Here is a 25,502-nt window from a genome sequence, read left to right as displayed (position 1 = left end):
ACTCCAGGGTAGTCAACTGGGAAGCAATGTTATCTTGGATTTCCTCAGATATAGATCCTGCCAGGGTATCTGATAATTCTTTGATCAGATCCCTTTGCAGTCTGGTAAAGTGTGCCAAAAAATACAAAGACCTTAAGGTAAAGATCAATGATGTGTAGACCCGCTTCCCAAATCTATCCATTGCTTGAGACTCTCTATTGGGTAGATCGCTATAGGAACTCTCATTGGCCAGTTCCTTTTTTGTGGCTGCCACTATGACCATGGCATCTACAGCTAACCTTTTAGCCCAGAACTGTTTGTCTTTGGGAGCAGATAGGATTTTATCAGGTCTCCAGGGAATAGGTTCTATGATGTCAGGGGCCTTTCATGCCCATCAAAAGATCAACTGGATGAGCTCATCAGGGGGCTGAGTCACCCAAGAGGTAGATGGTCAGGTGCCAAACACATACAGGTACATCAACTTCTTGAAAGAAGGATTTTGGGATTTCCAGCCACACCTCTGCTTCAGTATTTCCAGGATGTCTCCAAAGGAGACATCATCAGGGAGTGACCTTGGGTATCCTTCTCCTTCGTCAAAGTCGGTGTCTTTAGTGATAGATTTCTCTGGGGAATCCAAGTGTTTCCTCTTACACTTTCTCTTCTTAAGGACCTTCTCAGTGGGATGATCTGGGGAAGTATCAGTAGAGGAAAGAACTGTTATCTGGGATTCCTGAGGGTTTTGGCATCCACTGACCCAGTAGGAATGCAGGTTGAATATATGGGTGAGAGGAAGAAAGGGATACTTGCTCCAAGATAGAAAGAGTTGACTGGCTATGGCAGTCAGAACTCTCTCCATCACCTTGAAAGCTGGCCCACCCTGAAGAGGGAAGGGAACCCAGAACCAAGATAGACTGCCTCAGAACCATGGTCACTCCCTGCTCTGAAGAGACAGATCCAGGACAGAAACCAGAGCCAAACAGATCCGTGCCAATGCCCCAGGGTTCAGAGAAGTCTCTGAAAAAATAGAGGTCGACTTCTGTCCCTCGGAGCCAACAGGACATACTCAGCCCAGAGAGGTCTCCAGATCCAAATGAACTGTAGACCTCAGAGTGAAAAGCGGTTCCAAAGATGTGGATTACTCTAGAGCCAAAGCAATCGGTACTGGGAGACTCAGAGCTGAAGACTCTAATGCTTCAGATAAAGGTAGAGGAAGAAAACCTGGAGGGGTGAAGAAAGGTTTGGCTCCAACACTCGATGGAGCTAGAGTTGTGGAAGTACCAGACAATCCTCATGCCCAGAGTATTTTATTCCCCAGCCTCTTCATGCCATCTTCGGTGAAACGCACAGACGTGGTAGATGGTGATTTTAGTTTCTCCAAAAAAAGGAGAAGGTAGTCTCCCAGAAAAGGGGTCAATTGAGGGAGAATAACAAGTTCTCAGAAGAGTCACACTACTTGATTCCTCACCTTCTAAACTTGGTGCCGAAGAAGTTGGCATTCAGGTAGGCATTTGCACTGGTAATTTATGTGTTGATACACTCAGTTCTACAACATCCTCCTAGGCTACAGATTTAGGTGTGAAGGCAGTCGGTTCCAAAGATACTGACAGAACCGAAGTTTCTGACATTTTCATAGGAGGTGCTGATGGTGTAGAAGACACCAACAGACTCCTCTTTTTAGACTTGTCTAAATTTTTTGAGGATGACAAAGAAGAAGGGAAGACACATCAATCTTGCTCATTGTTTTATCTGGTCCAGCTATGGTTTTGCTGAAGGTTGAGGGTATCATACCTTTCAAGATTAGTTTTTTTCTTTCCACCAGTGCCCTGTGACTGAAACCATGACAAATGGAGCTGTCTTCTTGTAGATGGACAGGGCCTGGACAACAGACACATAACTGGTGATTATCTGACATCGGTATCTTGTGTCTGCATTCTGGCATCGTTTGACACCAGATGAAAACTTTGGTTTATCCTTCGTTGACAGGAGCAAAATAAAAGTTGTCAGCAATGGTGAAAAAAAGAAAATACAGTTAACTAAGACACTCTTACACACACTCATGCACTATTAAACAAGAGTTAACAGAAAAATGTCTTCTTTTTTTGTTTTTACAGAAAGGGAGTCAAGAAAATTAAGAGGAGAAGAAGAAAGCTCTATCAATGATGATAGAGAAGATTACACTAATGTGTAAATAAGGAAAGGAAGGAAGAAGAAAATTTCAGACAATACAGAAATAACAGTGGGTAGGGTTTTAAAGAAGTGACTAGCAAAAAGAGATACTAAGAAAGTGAAACAAAAGAAAAAACTATATTATAAATTTTACTTAGCTCGAAAGTGATGACAAATGCGACTGTCAATTGAATGCGACAAATGAGATCTGGGGTAATTGGTAGAGGAGAATTCTGGGTCAGGTAAAGCTTGAGAGTTTTTGGCTAGCATGAGATGTAGTAACAGCCAAGAGCATCGGATCCGAACCAATAAATCAAGGATAAAATGAAAATTGACAACATTAGATTAATGCAGTTGGTTGCTAGGCATGTTCTTATGAAATGATGTGCTGCAGTGACACTGATGTCTTACATGCTGTGGAAAAAGAGTTGTCCAATTGCCATGTAGGTCGATGGGTGCTAGGCCATTGGTTAATTCATCTCTTAAAGAGACAGAGAAGTTTTCAGCCTGTGTCAGATGCAGTGATACCTCCACATGGTCCCACACTGTATTGCTAGCTATTGGGGCAGAGACTGAGTGATCAACATAAGTATCTGCTGGAGATGCCCCATGTATGTAGACCTCTTTCTTTGTAAGACTACCTGTAAGTCCTTTTGACCCTTGCTGTCTGATGTGTAGTACATGGGAACATCAGAGATTCCCTTTCATTGCCATCTGCACAAGGTATTCAATTAAAAAATATATCTATTTTTAATCTTACTATTAATACACCTCAGTTTCATGCATACATCTGGTACTGGGATGGATGTACTTATATTGTGCTTTATTCATCACTAGCACTTTGGAACTGCCATTATCTGATATTGGAAGATATACAACCTTGGATGATGATCTTGGCAGGGATATGCTGGCACAATCAGTGAACAGAGTATGTGCATGCTGGACACAGGGGATGTGAGTACTGCATCCCCTACACAGACTGTTGACACAGTTTCTATACCTGCAAACACCCAAGAGACACACACCACACAGGGAGGTCCAGTTACTGGAGACATTAGCAGTCAGGGAAATGTGGAACCCCTTAGTAGACTCATGTCAGGATCTAGCCCTAACTCCATGGGTACAAAGGTATACCCAGGGGAGGTGTGTAATGGTGCTCACTGAAGCCATGGTTACTACTCCCCTGAGGTTGGTATGTCAGTGGTCACAAACCAGCATACATGCAGGACCGTCCTGATGGCTCAGGCTAGTACCACCACAGCCATGGCAAAATTAGTAAGGGTGATGAAAGGATTATAACATCAAATACCAAACAGTGAGAAAAAAAAAACAGTGGTCACTTTAAATCGAATATGAATTTAACAAAAACTACAAAAAAAACAAAAATAATATATATTGCAGGGGGGCAAGCACTCCTGTACTACCCCAACCCCCTGCTAATTATATATATCAACTCTGAAATTGCAGAACAGTGGGGTAAGGGCAAGTTTACTGTCCTGCTACAACGTGATCTCACATAGACAGCATCCAGCAGGCTGAAACACATATAGAAATAGAGCCTTTTTTCTGAGCATCTACTCTCATTAACCAGCACAAAAGGAGTTTTCTTCTGAACATTCACTGTTATGAACTGTAACAGATGCAGGGCATGTGAGATAACTTATGAAAGTTCATGTCTCATATATGTGATAGCTTTAACAGATACAATTACATGGTGGAATGTGCCATGTCCTCTCAAGCTTGCTTGCCACAGGTGCGGCATCATTCAAGAAGCCTGTTCCACCGCTACCTCCACAGATGTTAGCCATTGTGGGCAAGGACATGCTAGATTAAACTCCCAGACTGCTGGCACTTCCACAGCTACATTTGCTGTGGAGAAGACCATGCCCAGAAGAGGATACCTCCATGGCCACGGCAGTGACTGCAGTAGCACATCTCATAGCAGACATTGCTCAAAGTCACACATTTAGCCAGGGTCATGGTACAACTAGTGCAACTCATAGCAGAGTCAGCTCTCATTCAGTGGATGCTCAAATGTCCACCATGCATGCCCTGGACCTGTCCAGTACATCAAGATTGAGGGCTACACCTACATCTGAGGTTGTGTCCCAGCAGATGCATGCACTACTACAGACCACTGAATATCATATACACACACACTTCCACTGACACCAGCCCTACACAAAACCTTTTATGTCAAGCCCACCCCCAACACACAGAGACACACACACTCTCTGAAAGGACCATACAAACAACAGCATGGTTTATTTTAATAATCCTCTGCAGTCTCACATTTTCCAGTGAAAGACATCCACAAATATGTTCCCTTCCAACATCTGTGCAAATGATAAATGTACTCTACCATTTGTACTGTGTTACTTTGGTTGTCTGTGTCTAATGCACAGCATGGCTATCCCATTCATAGGTAAGCACAGCTTGGTGTTGGTTTTGCATGCCTCACTTTTACTGTAGTCTATCTGCTTTACTCTGCCTGCTATGTTCAGAAGCTGTGTGCAATCCATTGCCTCTTTGCCAGTGCTATGGCATACTATGACCACCTCTGCCTGGCATGTTCTTTCCCTGATGCTTGGTCATCCACTGGCTCCTTGTCTGACTCAGCCTCCACTGCCTTGTGTGCTTGAAACTGTTGCTCCTGCAAATACTCAAGCTGCTGTAACTGCTCTTAAGTATAATATTGTGTAGCAATACAGGGTTATACTTCAGGGTGCCATCTGAATGAATCTGAAAAGCAAAAGTATGCCTTTATCAGCATATGCAGAAACTTGATAATGTTCCTTGTTTGTTACTGGGTATAGTTGCATCCCTGTTCTGTTTCACTTAGTGTATTTCTGATTGGTGTCATCATCCAGGGTTCCAGGGCATATCCAGCATCACCACCAAAATATCACTGGGAAAAGTCACTTGCAGAATGATGGTGGTACTGGTCATAGGTGTGCCATCTACGAGAGCTGTGATAATTGCCTAGGTGACCTACACACACTGTAAATGATACCCTTTGCCTTACAGACCTCCTTGCAGCTGACAGAGTTACCATTTGCAGTTTGGATATGTAATTCCTGGTTCCACAGATGTGCCATTTATTTTAACGTTGGTACAGTCTACAGCCACTAGTACCTTAGGGAAATGGACTATATCATAGAATTTTTGCATGGCATTCCTTTTCACCTCTGTGGTACATGGAATCCAAATATGCCTGCCCATATGCTGAAGCATGGCATCAAGAAACTGACAGAGTATTCTCGAGACAGATGTCTAAGATATCGCCTGTGCTCTTTGTAGATTGTTGAAAGGTCCCTGTAGCTAATATATACAAAAACACACATATCTTAGTATCCACTGGGATAGGTATTCCATGACTCTCATGGGGTTGCAAATGAGTCTGACAAATATTCACAGTGACTAGCATAGTGTCTCTATCCACATGGTACTAGTTCACAATGCTGGTGATGAGGAGTCCATGAAATGTTAAGTGTGGTCAGATGACATTGCACCTCCAGAGGTGAAGCTCACACCATTCTGCACTTTAATGTGAATAACAGCTTCTTGCACATGCACATTTACCAATGCTGTGGTGATCCCTGACATTCTTTAATAATACAATATTAGTCAAATGGCATCAGAAATACTTGGTCTAGGGATCTAAACCTCTTCTGCAACATCAACAGAATAGGTTGGAGGGACAGGTGTATCTCAAAGAGGATATGATTGCTCTGAAACAGACTTCCTGTCCAAGTAAAACATATTCAAGTAGAACTTGGATCTATGGATGGGAAACAGGAAATTTACCCCAGGATGCCCCCATACTACTAATGGGCAGAGGCAGTTTCTACAGTCTTTATCCCATGCATGGGTCCCCTCAAATTATTGGTGGTATGATCAAAGTTAATTAATGACCATGGAATGGATAAGACCAATCTAAAACCAAATAGGCTATGTTAATTCAAGCACCAGAAAGGAAACTGGCTAAGCTTAAAATGGCCTGCAAGAGCAGCTAGCCTAGTATTTGCATATGCACCTATTATTTAGCAGTTCCTTTGGCATGAACCTTTATCTGAATTCAGTTATGAGGTGTTTGCAGCTCTGAGACATGGAATTTATATATTTATGAATCACCCTGCCATCTTGCTTTGTCTCCTTTGCATACCCAATACCATTCATTTTAGTAATGTTGCTCATTACCATGCCATTATATGACCATTGGCATTTACTATGCCCGACCCTGATACTCAGCATTCCCTGCTTAGGGCTACATGAGTCTCTGAATCGCACGCATCCTGTGAGTGGCAGCTCATCACACAAATTCATTCAGTGTGATGCAGCAAAGTTGTCTGAATCTATCACTTTGTCGATTACTTTGCCTATTATTTTATTATATAGCAAGAAGTCCTGGATTGCTAAGTTTTATACACTGAAGTGCATTCAAACAGTAAAGAAAAGAAAAAATTGTTGCCTACACCCTATAAAGTGCTCCTATTTTTATAAATATGCAATCCACCCATAGACCCATGTCTATACAAATTCTGATTCCAGAGACTTTCTGACATTCAAGGGTATTTTGTCTGAAAGACTGTCTACCCAACAAAAAGAGTGAACTAGTGTGATGTTTATTCACACAGAGAAACCTCAACTTATAAAATGTGTTATTTTTGATTTAATACAAAAAAAATATCGGGGGGGGGATGAATATGTGAGAAATTTTATAAAACTTATTTTCACAGTTTTTCAAAACGTTTGCAGAAACATTTGGGCAATGAATTTACATTAGTTTTATTTCATTCTGTTCTTATTTCATGGTTCACACAAGTAATTATGCCAAGTATTTTGCAAGTGCTTTCACTATAACCAGCACTCTTCTGGTTTAACAGCTATCTCACTGGCAGACAACAGGCCACGAAATGACAAATAGACATCTCCTCCTTCTTACTTGTGCCTCCAAGGGTCTATTATGGGCCCAATCCATTTCAATGTATTTATAAGTAACTACACTGCAAATAAAGATGTTACCAGCATTCTGTATGCAGATGACTCAACACTAATCTGCACTGCTATGAAAATAGAAAAAAAGTAAAACAGATAATCCAAGAATCCCTGCTATCTACTGAAAGTTGTCTCCTAACCCCCCATCTAAACATGTTCTGTTTACCCTGAAACAATTCTCTCACCAGAAGATATCCATCAAAATAACCTCTTCCATCTTTACCAAAACTGAACTTGTAACCCCCACAAAACTTCTAGGAATCAGAATTGATGCATTCATCTAAAACTACAGTAAAGAAAAGAAAAAAATTGTTACCTACACCCCACCTTCTATAAGGTGCTCCTATTTTTATAAATATGCAATCCACCCAATATCACCTACTCGAACAACGTTACAATGAATAGCAAAGTTTGCTGCTAATATCCCATGTAGAAAACAACACTGTTTAGCTCTAAAACAGCTTCAGTCGACTGAAGTGCAATATACTGTAACCTTCTCCTGACTAGTCATTTCGCACAAACTAATCTACAAATCAGATAAATACCCTAGCATAAGCAAGATAATTCATCACTATGCTACCAACAGTACCCTTTGCTCCACAGAAAACAAAAACATATTACTGGTCAAAATCTAATAATTCTGCAGGTTTCTCCTTCTATTCTTCCTATGTATCCAAAACCTGGAACTCCATCTCACTCACCCTAACATAAACTCATAACCTCTTAACCTATAAACAACATCTGGTAAAAACATTGTCATGTTCATGCCATTTGCCAGGATAATACCTAAGCTCCTTAATACCCATTAATGCTCATCCACCCATACAAAATAATTATTATAGAAATTCTTTAATCTATCCCTTTTCTGGCTGCCTGCCCTTTACATATGAATCACCATTAGACACCCCCTCCCATACCTTTCCTTTTACCCCATCCATTAATCCTTCTCTCCTACACTCCTTATCAAACTTACTTCACTATGCTCTTCTATCTTTCAGCAAAATATATTTGCATCTATTAACTGTCATTCTACTCCATTTAACAGTCTACTGTTGTATCATACAACCCAATAATCCACCATCTACTGACTCTTATTCTTCTGTTCCTTATAAAATGTTTTTACTTCTCTCTTACTTTGCCTATAGCATCCAAATCACTCATCTATGAATGTTGTATATACACCTAAATCTAGAAACCAATGTTAATAATGGTTACTGTACTGTAGTTATTTGCTGTTAATCGCTCATACATATCTTACTGTCTTCTCTTGCTGCTGATTATTTATAGCATTTAGCCATGTCTGTAACATGTGCAATGCAAATAAGGTATTTCTACACTGCAATAGCTCTATTTAGCTGTTTTTAATGTTCAAAATATTTTATTTCTTTTCACTTTTGGTTTAATAGTTAAGACTACGTTCTCATTACTGTAATATGTACTTTGTGTCTTCTAATCATTAACTGATAGTTGTTTGTAATGATTTTATTTGATTTTAACAAAAAAAAAAACAACTGAATGCCTCAATAGGAGGCGGTGAAAAATAAAATCACTGATAAAAAAACACCACTTAGAAATGATGAAGGAATAAATGTTGACCTTTTAATGATTTAGTGCTTTCGACCTTTACAGGTCTTCCTTAGAATAACTACAATTTGAGATAAAACCATTTAAATACCATCTACAACAAATAAGATATCAAATCAAAACACTCGATTAATTAATCCTGTTAACTCTTGAAGGGATACTACTACATAAAAACTTCAAAATACCATAAATAGAAATAAATAAACAATTCTCATTTGCACTTGTGATAATATTGCCTTTTTTGAAGTACCACTTTATAAGTGACATTACTATTCAACCTAGGAGTGTTGTATGCATACAACTCTATCTGTCATTTCAATTCTTGGAATTCTAGCTCCGCTTCCCTGTTCCCATTAAAATCAGTGGTGACCTATGTATTTATTCTGAGGAAGACTTCTAAAGTTCAAAGCACTAAATCATTAAAAGGTCAACTTTTATTCCTTCATTGTTTCCAAGTGGTATTTTTTATCAGTGTTTTTATTAGATTTGTATTTCACTTTCTTACTGTAACCTTTTCCCCTACACCAAGTAAACACTTATGTAAATAAATACATGATGAATGCTAGACTACACTAGCTAGTTGCCAGGCGGGTTATAAATTCTAATCAACATATTTTTCTAACGGTAATAGTCTTATTGTATTTCCGAGTGCAGGATTTCATTCTTTCCACCTCAATCTGTCTGCAAGTTACTTGACCAGACAGTGTTCTTGGGTTATCGCTGAGAAAGGGACAATTTCTGGCTAGTAGGTTTAATTGGTTAACAAAGGAAATTAGCACAATATGTGGATTGTGGTACTCTGAAGCAGAATGTATATTATACTTAGAAATGTTTTGTTTTTGGTATTTTATTGTCCCACAAACTGAGAAGGGGGTTACTGGAGTTGTGCATCTAAAGGCCCAGATGTTTGCAAAACTGACATTGTTTTTGAAATGATTTATTGCAAGTCCAGTGAAACAGAACCAGCACTGAATAATTTAATAATATTCAGGTACTGCAATTGCTGACTCAGAAGACCGTCTTCCAAACAAGAGGAACTATCTTCATAGTTGAGCACATGCAGTCATATTGCATTAGCTTACCAGCATTTTCCATTCCCTTCAAAGCAGACTGTACATTTTAAAGCAATTAGGAGATCAGTCCTTGATCAATGCCAACATGAACTATTTTTCAATTTTCTTGACCCTGAACAATGCTGGTATCGCCTAGTTATGAAATCTGTCACTCTGATTTGTAATTACAGCTAAAAAGAACACATTAAAAATACAGTTGCATGTAATATACTCATTCCAATACATACTTAAGAGGTCTACTGTTATTATAAGTATCTTACCCTCAACTGTCTTAAATTCAGTTTCAGCGAAAGAGAAATTTAGTGCTTGATTATATAGATTCCATCTTTGGTAAGTTTGGCTTTAAACAATCAAATGATTCCATCCTGCTGTTATGTGGATGTATACTGTGCCCATGTCTTATTATGTGTTAGCATTTGCAACTGATGCACTTAAACCAACGGAAGATAAACTGCAACTCATACATTTAAACACCTTTTTACTTTATTATTGTTATTATTATTACTATTATTATTTTTAATAATAAATAAATACTTACCTATATCTTTTGGGGGTTTAAGCTTGCTAAAATGATGAAGAAATTTAGACAATGAAATAGCTTCAACAGGATAGCTAATAGGTAAACTGTACCAAAGTTTCTCCAGTTCTGGTGGGAGAAGTACAATGTTCAATCTAAAGAAACAACATTAAAACATTATTAGCAATTACCAATTATAATTTTCTGTGCATTTTCAATGAGTGGCACATAGTTTTAAAACACATACATTAGGACAAGCTGCTTCTTCTTATAGCCATGCCCTACAATATCCTTGTATCCTTTAGGATAACTCATAGACTAACATGCCCTACTTTTCTAATACATTTTTAATTTTAGTGTCGACTTGTCATTGTAGTTAACTTAGTTCCTTTGATCTCATGTTATCAACTTAGTTAAACAAGACTGGATAACTTTGCCTCTGTGAAAATATTTTGTGTGATCATGAATGTAATCGAATTGAGTAAATGGGGCATGTGTGTGATAGCCCATGTTTATGCAGGTGGTATGGATTATTGTGGTCTCTTATCTAAGCCAATTATATTACAAATATCTATTTTAGGCAGAAATAGTTTTCTTCTGATACTATTACATCAGAAAATTGCCTTTTTCCTACACTTGTGGGGTCTGAATTTGATATATAACTTAGAGGTGAAAGGTGCAGGTAGCCACACCATGTGTAATAAATATTTTATTTAAATATTTGTTAAAGTTCTGCTTCTGTATTGGAATTTTGCTGTTTTTTTCTTAGACTTTGTATGCATGAAATTGTATTCACCGTTTTAATGCTTGATTTTACTGGTTTTAGTTGTGTGTGACATTACATTTGGTTACAAAAAGTCCAGTTAAGTTTCATAAAAACTTATCAAATATCCTGAATGCTTTCAAATCTCTGACCTTCACACAAAAAGTAATTATGTGAATGTCTCGGCTAATAGTTAACACCTCCCATCAGCATTCTATGTTCCTTTAAGCCAGTCCTAACATGCCAATCGTTGGCTTTGTAGTCTACCTTAGAATTCATGCCTTTCTTTTACTTACTTCAATAAATGAAACAGGTGAACATTTCATTGACAAGTGGTTATTCATCAAATATTCAATAGTATTTTTACAGTGCATTTGAAAAATGATAACTAAAAGATTGTACACGATAAAATAAATATGTAAATAAGATTGAATGTTTATGTTTGTTTTTCTGTATCATTATTAGTAATGATCTGTCAACTTCTTATTATCTCAAAGAACAAAAGCAAAAAGCAAGTATATGCTCCTGTCTCACCCCAGGGTAAAAAACAAGCATACAATCAATAACTCTTAGCCTAACCATACTTCAAGTCTTGTATCTCACCCTGTTATAATATTACTATAGATAACCCACTCTAATAATATTTTATCAGATCTATCTATATTTTCTATAATATACCAAATGTTTATACCTACAAATTACTGCTTGCACTACAACACAATAACCTCAACAACCCAGGCTAATCTCCTACTAGTACTTTCAGCCTACCAATACATCTCTCTCTCTATTTCCCAGCCCACTATTTCTTCTTCCTTACTCTACTTCCCAGTATCATTTCTCCTGTTACATCTCTCTGCTTCTCCCTCTAAGTGTCCTCTTCCTTTCCTATATCCAACTGACTTTATGTACAGCACACCTGCGAACACTATTATTATTTACACCCTTTGAATTATTCCTCTTCCTCTATATGTCTGCAACATTCCTGTTTACTTATCTTTAGACCTTACCACCTACTACTCTCTATCAGCCCCTCCACTTTCAACTCTTTATTTCCCTATGTATACCTATCCTTTCTCCCCAGAACCCTTCCTATCCAATCTATCATTTATACATATTTCATCCTACCAGCTATTTTATAATTTATTATATCCCAAATACTCTGAAGTATTTGATGTCTAAACTCTTTCTAATGTATTATTTTTCAACAGCATTATTAATAGAAAAAGTGTATGGATACTATATATGATTGCATGTAATCTAACTGTATATCATTTGTCAAATGTAATATTTTACTGTGTACATGGAGCTTTTCTCCCCAGGCCTCCGTTAAAAAAGGACATGTGTCCAGTTGGACTTTCCTGTTTAACAAATGTAAAATATGCAAACTATGGAATGTATTGGTGAGTGATGCCTGTAAATGATATATATTAATAGGAGCTTGTACTATGAACTGTCTGATAGTTTCTAATATTTTTCAGCCTTATTTCTATGTAAATACCACTGGCATATCTGCTTGTTGATGCATGTTTTACTGGAGCTTTTCTCCCCGGGCCTCCGCTGAAAATGGATATGTTGTCCAGTCAGACTTTCCCGGTCAACAAATTTAAAATAAAATAAATAAAACAAAGTATTTTAGGTCAAGAAGGACAAAAAATGTCTGTAAAATACAGATTGACAAATAATTAAAATGCTCATATTAGCAAGGGAATGTTTTCAAAGTTAATATGATGAGCATTCTAAAGAGTAAATATTTTTATTACTTACTAACACTGATGTCTGTTATTCCTCAATGCACAACTGGATCAGTGCATTACTTTATATATTGTCCCTAGTTATGTACTGACAAAAATTGCAATGAATGCATTTATTGTCACCATATGAAAACTACTAACTGTAGAAAAGCAAATTATAGATATCTGTGGCCTCTCTATTGTATGATTTATTGATGTATGGGGCTAACCATAGCGGATGGTAATGTAAGGCAGACCCTAGGCACTGCTGTAACCTCCTCACACACAGACCGAGTGTGTGTTCAGGTGGAGAGTGAGGTTTTACAACCTCCATACTAAGTAATTATGTTGATAATTATCTTTTTTGTGATAGCTGTCTTTCTTCTAGCACTTCTTTGCATTTCTTTGTCATAATTGTTGGGTGCTTTGAATATAAAGGGTTAAACTCAGTCCTGTAAATGGTAAGGGGTTAAGTCATAGCCAATGTATACAAAGAATCACAATATATATTAATAGCAATTATTTTATAAGACCCAATTTTAATAGTGGTTCAACTATTGTGTAAAATATTGTCCTCCCACACAATGCCTTTTTTAGGCAATGCCAAACTGACAAACCTTCCAAATTAGCAAAGTCAACCCAAGGGAATCTAAAGGTGTTGCTGCTCAATGCCAGGAGCCTAAACAAGAAACTCCACTCCCTCAAATCTTTCTTCACCATGAAGAATACAGATATATTTGCAGTTACTGCAGTGCACAGATATAATGCCTTCCACACATTTAGACCAATTACTGCATAGGTAGGGACTAAAGGTGAAGGCGTGTTGCTCTACATCAAAAACAAATATACCTCAAATTTGGTCAACAGGATGATGCACCCGAGCATCTCGTTGTCCAAATTACCATAAGTAGGGTCCCATATCAAAACTGGGAATCCTACATGACACCAAACTTGCCGGCCCAGAGAATCCTGGACTTTGTAAACACAAACACCCTGGGCAATTAGTCCATTTGCCCACTAGGGGTGCAAATATATTCACAAATATGGGAGAACACTGCAACTCCCCCCATCACTGAGGCACTGTTATGGGTTCAAGTTGTTTATTGTACATAAACACATCAGGAGCTGTAGCTGGAATGGGTGTACTTTTGAAGAAAAAAAAGTTCACTGCTTCGAACTTCAAAAGTACACCCACACTAATGTGAAAGTGCACTTTCGCGAACCTGCTAGACCGAACGGGCTAGCAGTCACGGACCTTAGGGTTAGGGCACAGGTCATGATAAGGGGATAGCCCTACTAGCTATCCCCTTACCCTGACCCTTGCCCTAACCCTAAGGTTCGTGACTACCGCACGACAGAGGAAGACATTCTAAATCGGGCTATGTCCTCCACTGTGGTGCGATAGTCACGGACCTTAGGGTTAGGGCACGGGTTAGGGTAAGGGGATAGTTAGTAGGGCTATCCCCTTACCTTGACCCTTGCCCTAACCCTAAGGTCTGTGACTATTGCAGGACAGTGGAAGACATTCCAAATCGGGCTATGTCCTCCACTGTGGTGCGATAGTCACGGACCTTAGGGTTAGGGCACGGGTTAGGATAAGGGGATAGTTAGTAGGGCTATCCCCTTACCTTGACCCATGCCCTAACCCTAAGGTCTGTGACTATCACACCACAGTGGAGGACATAGCCCGTTTTTCAATGTCCTCCATTGTGGTGCAGTAGGTTCGGTCTAATGAGCTTAAGCGAAAGTGCACTTCCGCTTAAGTGGGGATGTACTTTCCCATTTCGAAAAAGTTAATTTTTGTTGTAGGAAAGTACACCCGCTGGAACATATATTTAAGCTAAATGACTGATTCATTACTTCAAACACAATCGCATGTGCATCTCCATTCATGCCTACATTCACTCTGGCTGACTATACAAAATGGCATTGATCTTGCATGTGCTCAGTAACTTATATGCACGTGCTATCTAGTTAAAGTGGCTGACTAGATACAATACACACAATGATCTACACCGCCCATTTGCTCTTTGTTAAGGTCTGACCATATAGTCATCTCCTTCTAAATAAAAAAAATAAAATGGTGCTACTCCAGCAAACCCTGTAACAGTTAGAAGCTACTCCAAAGTCAAACTTCCTATTATTAAGTGATTACCTGACATAATTTCAAGCACTTCCAAATGCAGAGAACACAGCTGCCTGTGCAGAATTTTACAAAGAAACCCTGTACAATCATGTTACTATATGCATAGAAATAGCTGTGCCTACCAGAAACAAGCCCAGAACAAACTCAAAAAACAAACAACCCTGGTAGAATCCAAACAGAAACAGATTGTACAACACAAAGAAAAAAAGTCATAGCTAAAATTAGGAAGTGCAATGTGCAGCAGGATATAAATTCTCTTATCAGGCTGAAACAAACAAATAAGAGGGCAAATTTAAGTCTACCAAAGCCAATTTTGATGTAATGATAGCCTCCCAGGACAAGGAGAATCACATGACCTTATTTAGCTATATCCAAAACTTCAGCAGCAGTACATACAGTGCACAGAACAGATAATTTCTGGAAACACATACACAGAGCTGGAAGATATAGGAAATATGTTGGCCAACAAATTCAGCTCCAGTTTTACCCCCACCCCCAGCCAACTCCCCAGGTAACATGATCAAACATAACCCCCCAGCTATCACTAGGGTGCAGGTCCTAAATGTGCCTTCTAAGGCTAAGAATACCACATTGATGGGTCCCAATAATATCTCAGGATGCATCCTAAGCCATCCCAAAGCAGACCCTAGACACTGCTGTAACCTCCCCACATACAGATCCAGTGAGTGTTGGTACAGGTGGACACTGAGGTCTATGAGTTATCCTAAAGGATACAAAGATATTATAGGACATAGCTATAAGAAGAATTATATCTGTACCTCTGCAGTAACTATTTAAGCATAATGTCTAGACAGGCTTTGTGCCACATGAATGGAGGACAACAATGGTCATTCCTCTGCAAAAGGACAGTCCATCAGTGGACCTTGGGAACTACATACCTAGAAGTATGACTAGTCCAAATAGTATCATATAGAAAACCATCAAAAGCAGATTATGCCTACTCACCCTGGTGGACTTCTTTGAAAAGATCACCAAGGCAATGGATGAGGACAAAACAGCGCATACTGCTTACCTTGACCTGGTTAAAGCAGTTCATATAATACTCCACTCAGGCATTGTAAACAAACCTGCAGAATTAGGTATTAAACCCTTTGTTATGCACTGCATAGCTAGATGGGCTCTCAGACCCAGGAAGTTAGGATGGGGAGACCACCTCCAGAATGAGGCCATTCACTAACAGAGTCTCTCAGGGCTCTGTGCTGGGCCCGCTCTTTTTTTGACATTTGCTTTTTATAACTCAAGGCCAATGTCAATGGCCTCTGGATGACCAGGTTTGCAGATGACTGAAAACTAGGAGCAGTCATAGAAACCCCCAAGACACTAACATCCTTCGGAAGAACTAACACAGACAAATGACTGGTGCCAAAGCCACAGCTTGAAACTTGATGACAAGAAATGCATAATAGTACCCTTTGGGAAGCAAGCCACCCTAAGAAGCTACCTCATTGATAACACACCCCTAAAAAGGGGACCAGTAGTCAAAGATTTGGGCATGCATGTGGATAGAAATCCAGCTTTTGACCAGCACATGTCTAAGGAAGTAAGGAATGCATTCTATTTTGCTAAGCTTATAAGCAAGAGCATAGCACAAGGTCCAAAGAGGTCATCTTTCCTCTGTATTCAGCTCTCATCAGACCCATTGTTGAGTATAATGCCCCCTTTGGTATGTACCTGACCAAGCACATTGTAGGAATTGGAACTTCCACTGACATTCCTCACATAAAGAATGCAGAGTGTAAACAACATGTCCTTTGTAGATTGCCTCAAAACCCGATCTCTGCACTTGGTTTCTTACAGACAGCTGAGAGGTGATCTGTGCCTGGCATACAAGGCATCCATGGATCCTGTTCTGATGGACCTTTTGCACATCCTCAAAACCAAAAGCATCACAGCTACTCGATCTAAGAACTTGAACCTTGCTTGCAACAGAAATAGTACGTGTTGGAGGAAAGTAAATATTCTGGGAAGAAATAGCCAGGGAACTGTTATGGCTAGGCTTGTATAGGCCCTAGGGCCGATAGCCTAGTACCAACCTATGAACCTAGGTATGTGTTTCAGAGAATTCTCCTTCTCTGGACCAGGCCTCTCATTCATGTGAAGCAGAGTTCTTCCCTAACCCTATTCAAGCGTAACATGGACCAGTGGATGGGAAATCGGGTCTAGCACCTATGTCTCTAATGGACACAAGTAGTCTGTAAATCATACCCTAGCTTTCATATGCCCCTTAAAATAACTTCGAAGGCTCAAACGTGCAGGATACAGTTGGGATGTATAGCTAGGCTCATAAAAGCCCTGTGGTCAGCATTGTAGTATACACCTATGAACCTAAAAGGGATGGCATACTGGGAAGAAGAAATGTTTAACCAGAAAGAGGATTATTACACATGAATAATATTTCATTATGAATTAAATGATGTTATTATTCTTGTATTTGTAGATCATTTTTAGTAGTCACATACATTAGCAGATGAGCAGATAATAGTTAAGAATTAATTTTTTAATACTACTCTCCAAAAATGGCATCCGCACTGAACTACATTTTGAAAGAGTAATTTGCACAAATGCACAGCTTAGCCTTTTTTGAAGTAACACTGAACAAATCTCAATATTTGGGTAAATCAGTGATAGATAACAATACAGTCATTTTTAGTGGACAGCTGGGGCCCATGGCTTCAGGGGAGCCCGAGGTCTGCTGAGAGCTGTAGGAAGATTTGATGCTATCAGATCTGCCGTATTCTTTCCTTTTACATGATTAGGTGTACAATGTCAGTGTATCTACGTACATGTGTTTGTTGAATCAACAGGCATTTGTACATGGCCAGGGACATCATTTGTTCACATAGTCCTGTGTTGATACTATACCGAATTATACTAGTGAGACTCGTATGTCACAAAGCATTTTATGAATAGTTAAGCTCTTACTGCTTTGGGAACGACTTTGCAGGCTTTTTTTTGGTTTAGAGTGCAAGAAGTTGACATTCAAGCAGAGAGTCAATAATTTAATCCAATTATGAACATTACAGTTACCTTTCAGCTTGTGTTTCTGACTCTGCACTCAAAAAAAGGAACAGGCAGTAATATAATGTTAAGTTTGCTTAAGTAAAGTGCCCCGCAGACTATAATAGTTGTCCCCACTTGAAGTAAAGTTTTGACTTGTCTGAATAGTCCAAGAGAATGTTCAGTCTTGAGTTTACTGTAGAGTGTAGTCTATGTGTTGGAGTACCTATACAAGGAGAATGTCTGACAGCACTATGACCCTGGTGCTTGTGCCACCCAAGACAGGCAGAACTAGTCGACAGTCATAGAAATCCCCCACAAGTAAAGTTAAATGTTACTTTCCTGCAGCCAGGTTTGGATTAATTTGCACAGCATCTGTACGATTCACTTTCCTCTCCTCCACAAACACAAATGCATATTGTTTTCTTCTACATCACTTACTTGTGTAATCATAATTACATATTAATTCTGTAGATATTTTACTACTGTTTAGTTATAGAGAATTTCTATAACTTGAAAATACAATTTCTTCAGTTGGTATGTCCGTGTAACTGCTGCATCTTCATTTACTGGCATGAACCAAGGATGTGAGATATCTGAGCTGCGGTCTGTACTTCGACAGCTCTTAGTGTTTGTGTGTACAGTACTTTTTGTTTCCTTGTATGTAAGGCTACAAAACAGGTTCAGATTAACCTACTGCGCCAACTCTTCAGGTGGTTTAACATTTTGCTTTTGCTGTCAGTACTGGGTTGATTATATCTCTTGCACTAAAAATCTCACTTTAGTGCACCTTAACAGAATCAAGTCAGTCCTTATCACCCTCAAACTGTGTGAAGAGAACAAGGTCAAATGGACAAAAGGGGTAATAAATCTGAATGACTGTAAATATGTGTAAGGCTGCAGGTTCACATTAATTTAAAGAACTAGCTTGTCAAGCAGCTGAGCAATTATTCATCAGTAATATCACATAAAACTAGCTGGGAGGACAGATATCCTCCTGCTGCAGTAAAAATCTGACTTTGGTAAAGAACTGAATCTGCAGTCATGTGCTCTGCTAATATTTAAGTTTGGGACATGATTTATTTAACAGATCTGTAAAAGAATTTGTTAAGATAAATAATTTAAAAACATTTATTATTAATTTATTCATTCTTCAACTACCAGCTAGCTTGTAATTTTCTATATACTCACAAACTGCCTGTCGTCAAAAAGAACAATAGAGTAGATCACTTAATCAGAAATACACAGTGTTCAGTCTTATCCCTTCAGTAAATCATACATTTATATTTTATTGCTAGACATGTAATAAATTAATCCACTGACAGTAAAATAATATAGTGATCCATACTGTAGACATTAGACTGACAGCTGAAAACACCTAACCTAGTATTTGTGATACGCTGCAGAGCCAGGGGGAAATCTTTGGGCCGATGTAGTGCAGCATCCAAGTCACATGGACCCTTAGCGCAGATGCAGTCAGTTAGCATAACCCAACTACAAAACGTACAGAGCAGAGCATATCAACACAATAATGTTACTGCCTGATGCTTACCGGATATACACCATTCAAACGCCATATGGAGCTCTAGTAAGTATAATAAAGTTTAACCGAACACATATGCAGGGCCACTGATTTGTGGTTTTCAAAAAGATGAAATTTCACTTGATTGAGAATAAATCCTGGTATTTATACCTCTGATTTTTAAGTGTAATTTCTACCAAGATTTCATTATGACTTTCTTGTGCAGGTATAAACATTGAAAATTAAAAGTGATTCTATGCACATAAGTCAACAAAACAAGTGGACAGTATTAATACAAATAAATATAAGCAGAAACACAGCTTGCAGTGAAGAAGTGCTCTGACCTAAAATGCAAATTCCATGTCAATCATATGATTTTCCAATACTCACATTGTCCACTTTTGGGATTTAATGTTTTTTTTTTACAGGATAAATGGAAAATCGATATCCCTGCACCCCTGATATACCTATAATAATCTACTTTGCCTGTGAGTGTGACCCTCGTGTCCAGTCCACAGCATCTAACCACCATCACCACCACCACCACTGTACTACTGTCAACCCTGTTTCATTACAACCTTTTTTAGTCACTAGCGACAACATCAGTTACCTAAACACGTCCTGTTCCAGTTTATTCTGGTAAAGATGAGCCTCCCAAACTAACTGATCATTTCTGATACAAGTTAGTTCCAGTTCCAATCAAATTACCACATCCAAATCCAAAAACTAATAACAATGTAAATAAATATTTTCCCTATCACCTTCAATTTGGGAGTGATTAAATCTGCCTAGATGTTTAGTATTTATGTTATATTTATTTATATTTTATTAACAATGCAGTGAATCAATCCAGAGACCCTTTTCAGACATGACCCAGGCCAAAATGTCAAAGATAATAACAAGTAAGAAATGTACTTATATAACAAAAGATAATATTGCCATTAAGGCACTTGGCAAAGACTGCATGTATAATACATGGCCAAGGCGTGGCACTGAATAAGTTAAATACAAAACAATATTTATAAGAATGCATATATTATTAGTGCATAAATATACAGCATAAACTTTATTATATATACAGGATTGTATACAAGCATATTGCACAGCTCAAAGCACTTTAAGATGATACTATAGTTTGATGGACGACGACTAAGCATGTGAAAGTCCATGGCTGTGCAAGCAAAAAAAAAGGGGGTGATTATATTTGCTTCGCTCATGTTCTAAGCTAATAAAGCTGCACATTTTGGAATGGAAACTAAAGTTGTGTAAAATCTTTCCATAAGGGCTTTCCATAAGGGTAGATGCCCTTCTCTTCACTGCTGCAGCATTCCTTACAGATGGGATAAAGTACGCAAGATGACCCCCCGTCCGGCCAGTATACCAAAGCCTTTAGATTGCTGCAGGGTATGACATACATCACTAGTACACTACTTGCATAGCATAGAGCATAAAAGGGGCGTATCCTCATCAGAACTGAAAGCTCCAGTAGTAGTCCAAGGAAAGATGATGTGAGCAACACATCCAGAAGAAGGAAAGATACCAGGGGGTGGAGGGAGGGAGTGAATACTGCAGAAGTGAAGACAGGGACATCTACAGTTATGGTACGATTTTACACAACTGTAATATGTCCTTCCAGTCACTGCTGCAGTATTCTTTACATATGAGAGAGTGCCAAAGTTTAAGAAGAACCCATGGAGGAGGAAGGACCAGCAGAGCTCTCAATAAACTCATGCAAAATGATCCTGGCAAAGCCAGCCCTAGCTCTAGATATGCTTGTAATGTTTGGTGAAAGTACGCACTGAAGTCCAAGTAGCTGCTTCAAGGATGGAGTTAATGTCTAACCCCTTGAAAAAAGCACCAGAGGAAGCAACAGCTCTGGTGGGATGAGCCTTAACAAGATGAGGAAGGCTTTTACCATGATGAAAATAAGAAAAAGAAATAGCTTTAGAAATCCAAGAAGAACTAGTCTACTTGTAAATAGCCACCCCTAAAGACCTAGGGCGAAAGGAAACAAAAAGCTGATCAGACATTCTAATAGTCTTAGTCGTATCCAAGTTGCCCATTCACATCTAAGGTGTGAAGAACCCCCTTACTAGGAGACTGTGGAGGGGGGGGTAAGAGTTGACAATTGAACAGACTGATTCAAGGACAACTCATTCACCACCTTAGGCATAAAGGAAGGGTTGGGGCACAGGGACACTCTATCTATATGAAAAATAAGAAAAAGGCAGCAAGCTATAAGAGTTTGAAGCTCAGACACTCATCTAGCAGAATTAATGGCCAAGAGAAGAACAGTCTTCAAGAACAATGTTGCAAGGAAGCTGAGGCAGGAGGCTCAAAAGGAGCCTGAGTCAGTTTCTCCAAAAGAAAATTAAGATCCCATGGAGGGGGGACAGGCTTTCTGGGAGGTCTAATATGAAGAATACATTTAAGAAAATGTTTAGCTTCAATTGTAGAAGCCAAGGGATGAGATAAAAGCAGACAAGCAGAAATAGCTGATAAATGAGCCTTAACCAAAGAATAGGCCAAACCAGCATTGAGCAATTCACATAAATAAGACAGAACTAAAGGAACGTCCACGGTAAGTGGGTCTTGGCTTCTTGAATCATACAAATAGAAAATCACTTTAAATTTGGATAAGTAGGATTTCCTGGTATTTGGCTTCCTGACCTCATGCAGGACCTTAAGCATGTCCTCATGAAAAAGTGTCTATGTAGAATCAAAATCCTATCTCCCACAGAATCAGCTGAAGAGTAGACAAGTGAAGATGGATGAGAAATCCCTTGCCTTCTAGGTCCACCCTGTGAGGTAACTTGTGGTGATAGCCCTTGGCTAAGTGGAGAAGAAGAGGGAACCAATACTACCATGTTCAAAACTGAGTCACCACCAAGTTTTTTGGAGAATCCTGTTGAATCTTGGACAGGACTCTCAGAATAAGAGGAAGGGGAGGGAAGGCATACAGAAACATAACCTTCCATGAGAATGAGAGTGCATCCACCTTCCACACCAGAGGACTTGGGACCCTGGCATAATATTGTGAAAGCTGTTTGTTCATGGGGGAGGCAAATAGATCCACTTGAGGTATACCCCACTGATGGACAATGTCCAGAAACACATCCCTGTGAAGCATCGATTCATGGGAATGAGGCAAGGATCTGCTCTGGTTGTCTGCCACTGAATTTTGAACTGAAGGAATGAACACTGCGAAGGGTCAGCTGATGTTTCACTGCAAAATCCCAAACCAGGAGTGCCAACTGGCAAAGGAGGTAGGACTTTGTTTCCCCTGCTTTTTCACTTACCAAAAGATGGTGGTGTTGTCTGTGAAATTCTTGAGAGGTCCTGGGTACAGGAGCGGAAGAAAGGCTTGCACAGTCATCAGTACAGCCCTCATCTTACTAATGTTGATGTGCTCCTTCTGTTGATGAAGAGACCAAACACCCTGAACCTTGAGAAGGCCAAAAGCTGCACCCCACCCCATATCTGAGGCACTTGTGATCAACTCCTGAACTGAGAGATGTGGATGAATAGGAAGGCCTTGATTTAGGGGAAGTTGCTGTATTCACCATTTCAATTCCTCTTTTAGACAGGATAGAAGAGGGACTGGAAATTCTAGAGGGTGCGCATGCTGGTGTCACACTGACTTTAGGAACCAATGGAGCTTCCTCATGTGAGGTTTGGTGATAAGGAACATGGGAATGGTGGATGCCATAAGCACCATAACACTCAAATACTCTCTGGCCATAATGGAGGGCAGGAGAAGAAGATTCTAGAAGTAAACAACAAGTGTCTGAACCTTTGGCAGAGACAGGGATGCTAGTATAGACACTGCATGTATCCTGCACCCCAGGAACACCTGGTCCTGAGAAGGAGTCAGAGAGGACTTTTAGAAATGTATATTGAACCCCAGGTCTTGCAGAAAGGAGATGGGAAAATAGAGATTTTGCAACATAACCTCTGGTGAGGATGCCTGGAATAAAAGGTTATCCAGATATATGAAGACCTGAATTCCCCACAGTCTGCAAAAAGCAATCACAGGTGCTAGGCATTTGGTGAATACCCTTGGGGCAGTAGAAAGGCCAAAGGGCAAAGCAGAGAACTGAAAATGCAAGGAAGCAACAGAGAAATGTAAAAAAATTTCCTAAAAAGCGGATGAATGGGAATGTGTAGGTAAGTATCCTTAATATCTAGAGAAACAAGGAAGGCCTGAGGTAGAAGGAGAGGAACAAGGTTTGAAGTGAAAACATTCAAAAAGTAGGCACCATCAGGAAAGCGTTTAGGTGAGAAAGGTCCAGAATTGGTCTCGAAGTGCCTTCTTTTCCTGGGACCAGAAACAGGAATAAAATCCCTTCCCTCTCTGGGCAGCAGGAACTTCTTGAATGGTGCCTTGAGCCTGAAGATCCTGTATAATCTCTGGAAAGCAATGTATCTTGTCTTGAGGAGGATGAAGAATGCCCATGAAGAGAGGAAGAGATTTCCAAACTATGAAGCAGCCTAGGCAAATGATGGAGAGGACCCAAGCATCTTAGGTGATGTCAGACCAAAGAGGGAAGGAGAGACACAGACAAAGAGAAAGAGAAATGTGATTGGGAAGGGAGTGGTACAGAGACAGGCCCTGTTTTTCCAGGAAAGGGCTGCTTCTGAACAGGTGTGCTCTGAGTAGGCTTACCTGGAGGAACTCTTTTACCTCCTCTCTTACCTTTCTGCTGTGGTTGAGAATGCCTTGCAAACAAAGGTTGACTTAGAAGGATAGTTCCTTTGAAACTTAGGAACAGTAGAAAGAAAAATGTTTCAGATCCTGCAACTCCTTTCCTTTTTCCTGTAAGGACTTGAACAAATTTGCAGGAGCAGCAGTACTAAATAGGCATTTGTTATCCAGAGTAGCATCCAACAGCTTCACTTTAATGTCATCAGGCAAAGGTTGAAGGCATAGCCAGGAGTATCTCCTCAGTACAGTAGCTGCAGCTCTGGACAAAGCATCTGATGCATCATAACTGCACTTAATGGAGTGTCTAGCTACCTGAGAAGAGGGCACTTAACAGAGACAAGGAAGAAGTCTTAACCTCAGAATCAGGAAGGTCAGCTAAAAGTTGGCAAATCTGGGAATGTAGTGCCAAGGCATACTTGGTCATGTGAGTCTGATAATGGCTCTGAAGGAAGAGTGTCGAAGTGTAAACCTTCTTGCCCAATCTTTCCAGACTCCTACTGTCCTTATCAGACGGAAGAAGCTTATTGGAAGGCAGTAGTTTGGAAAGCTTATCAGAAGCCACAGAAACTACAGAGGGATCAGCAGAAAGACACTTGTAAAAATGTTTGCAATCCTCCGGAACATTATAAAAATTGTCAGATTTCTTAGGGGCAGGGGGCTGGGAATCTGGAGCCTATAAAGCAGAGGAAAAGGCATCCAAAATAGCAGGCAGCACAGGAGGTTCAGCAGATGGTTTAGGTGAATCTATCTGAAGGAGCTTGTAGTATCTCTTATGCACATCAGATACCTGAGAGCAATCCCATTTAAAATACTCCATCATCCTTACAATGGTATTCCCAAAAGATAGCTCTTCCACAGGAGAGTCTTGACTAGTGGATTCTTCCTCCTCAGAGCTGTAGTCCAAGGCAGAAGGCATCCATGTGGAATAATCCAGAGTCCTCATCAGAATCTACCTCTTCATCCAAGGAATCCTGATCTCTAACCCTTTTGGAAGGTGAAGAGGACCAAAGAAGGGCTGGAACACTAACTCTCTGAGGCAGTTTCAAAGCCATAAGGGCCCTAAACAGGCCCAGAGTAAAATCTTGCCAATCCTTCAGAGGGCCATCAGGAGATAAATGTTTAATTTTCTGTTTCTTTTTTAAATGGACATCTGCCCTATGAAATGTAGAAGGCTCAGACGTAGGCCTGCACTCAACAATCATAGCAGGCACATCCTATCACATTAAGAACTGCGGAATATCCCTAGGTTCTTCAGAAATCACAAGCCATGGTTCCCTCTGGATGCCTGTAAAAGATGCCTG

The 25,502-nt window shown here is 39.6% G+C and overlaps 1 protein-coding gene across 1 annotated transcript in view; it reads right to left on the bottom strand.

Moving 5' to 3' along the window:
- LOC122814820 overlaps nt 1-25,502 on the bottom strand; it is an 81,124-nt gene that overhangs the window by 13,057 nt on the left and 42,565 nt on the right. The window contains exon 4 of the mRNA XM_044087115.1: nt 10,339-10,472. Within this exon, the coding sequence (XP_043943050.1) occupies nt 10,339-10,472 (134 nt within the window). The remainder of the gene's footprint in view (nt 1-10,338; nt 10,473-25,502) is intronic.

The sequence above is a fragment of the Protopterus annectens genome, chromosome 11.part0 (genome assembly GCF_019279795.1).
Source record: "Protopterus annectens isolate FY-2018-M chromosome 11.part0, PAN1.0, whole genome shotgun sequence".
NCBI lineage: Eukaryota > Metazoa > Chordata > Ceratodontiformes > Protopteridae > Protopterus > Protopterus annectens.
Note: the sequence above shows the minus strand (reverse complement) of the source record. Positions and strands in the feature narration are given on the sequence as shown.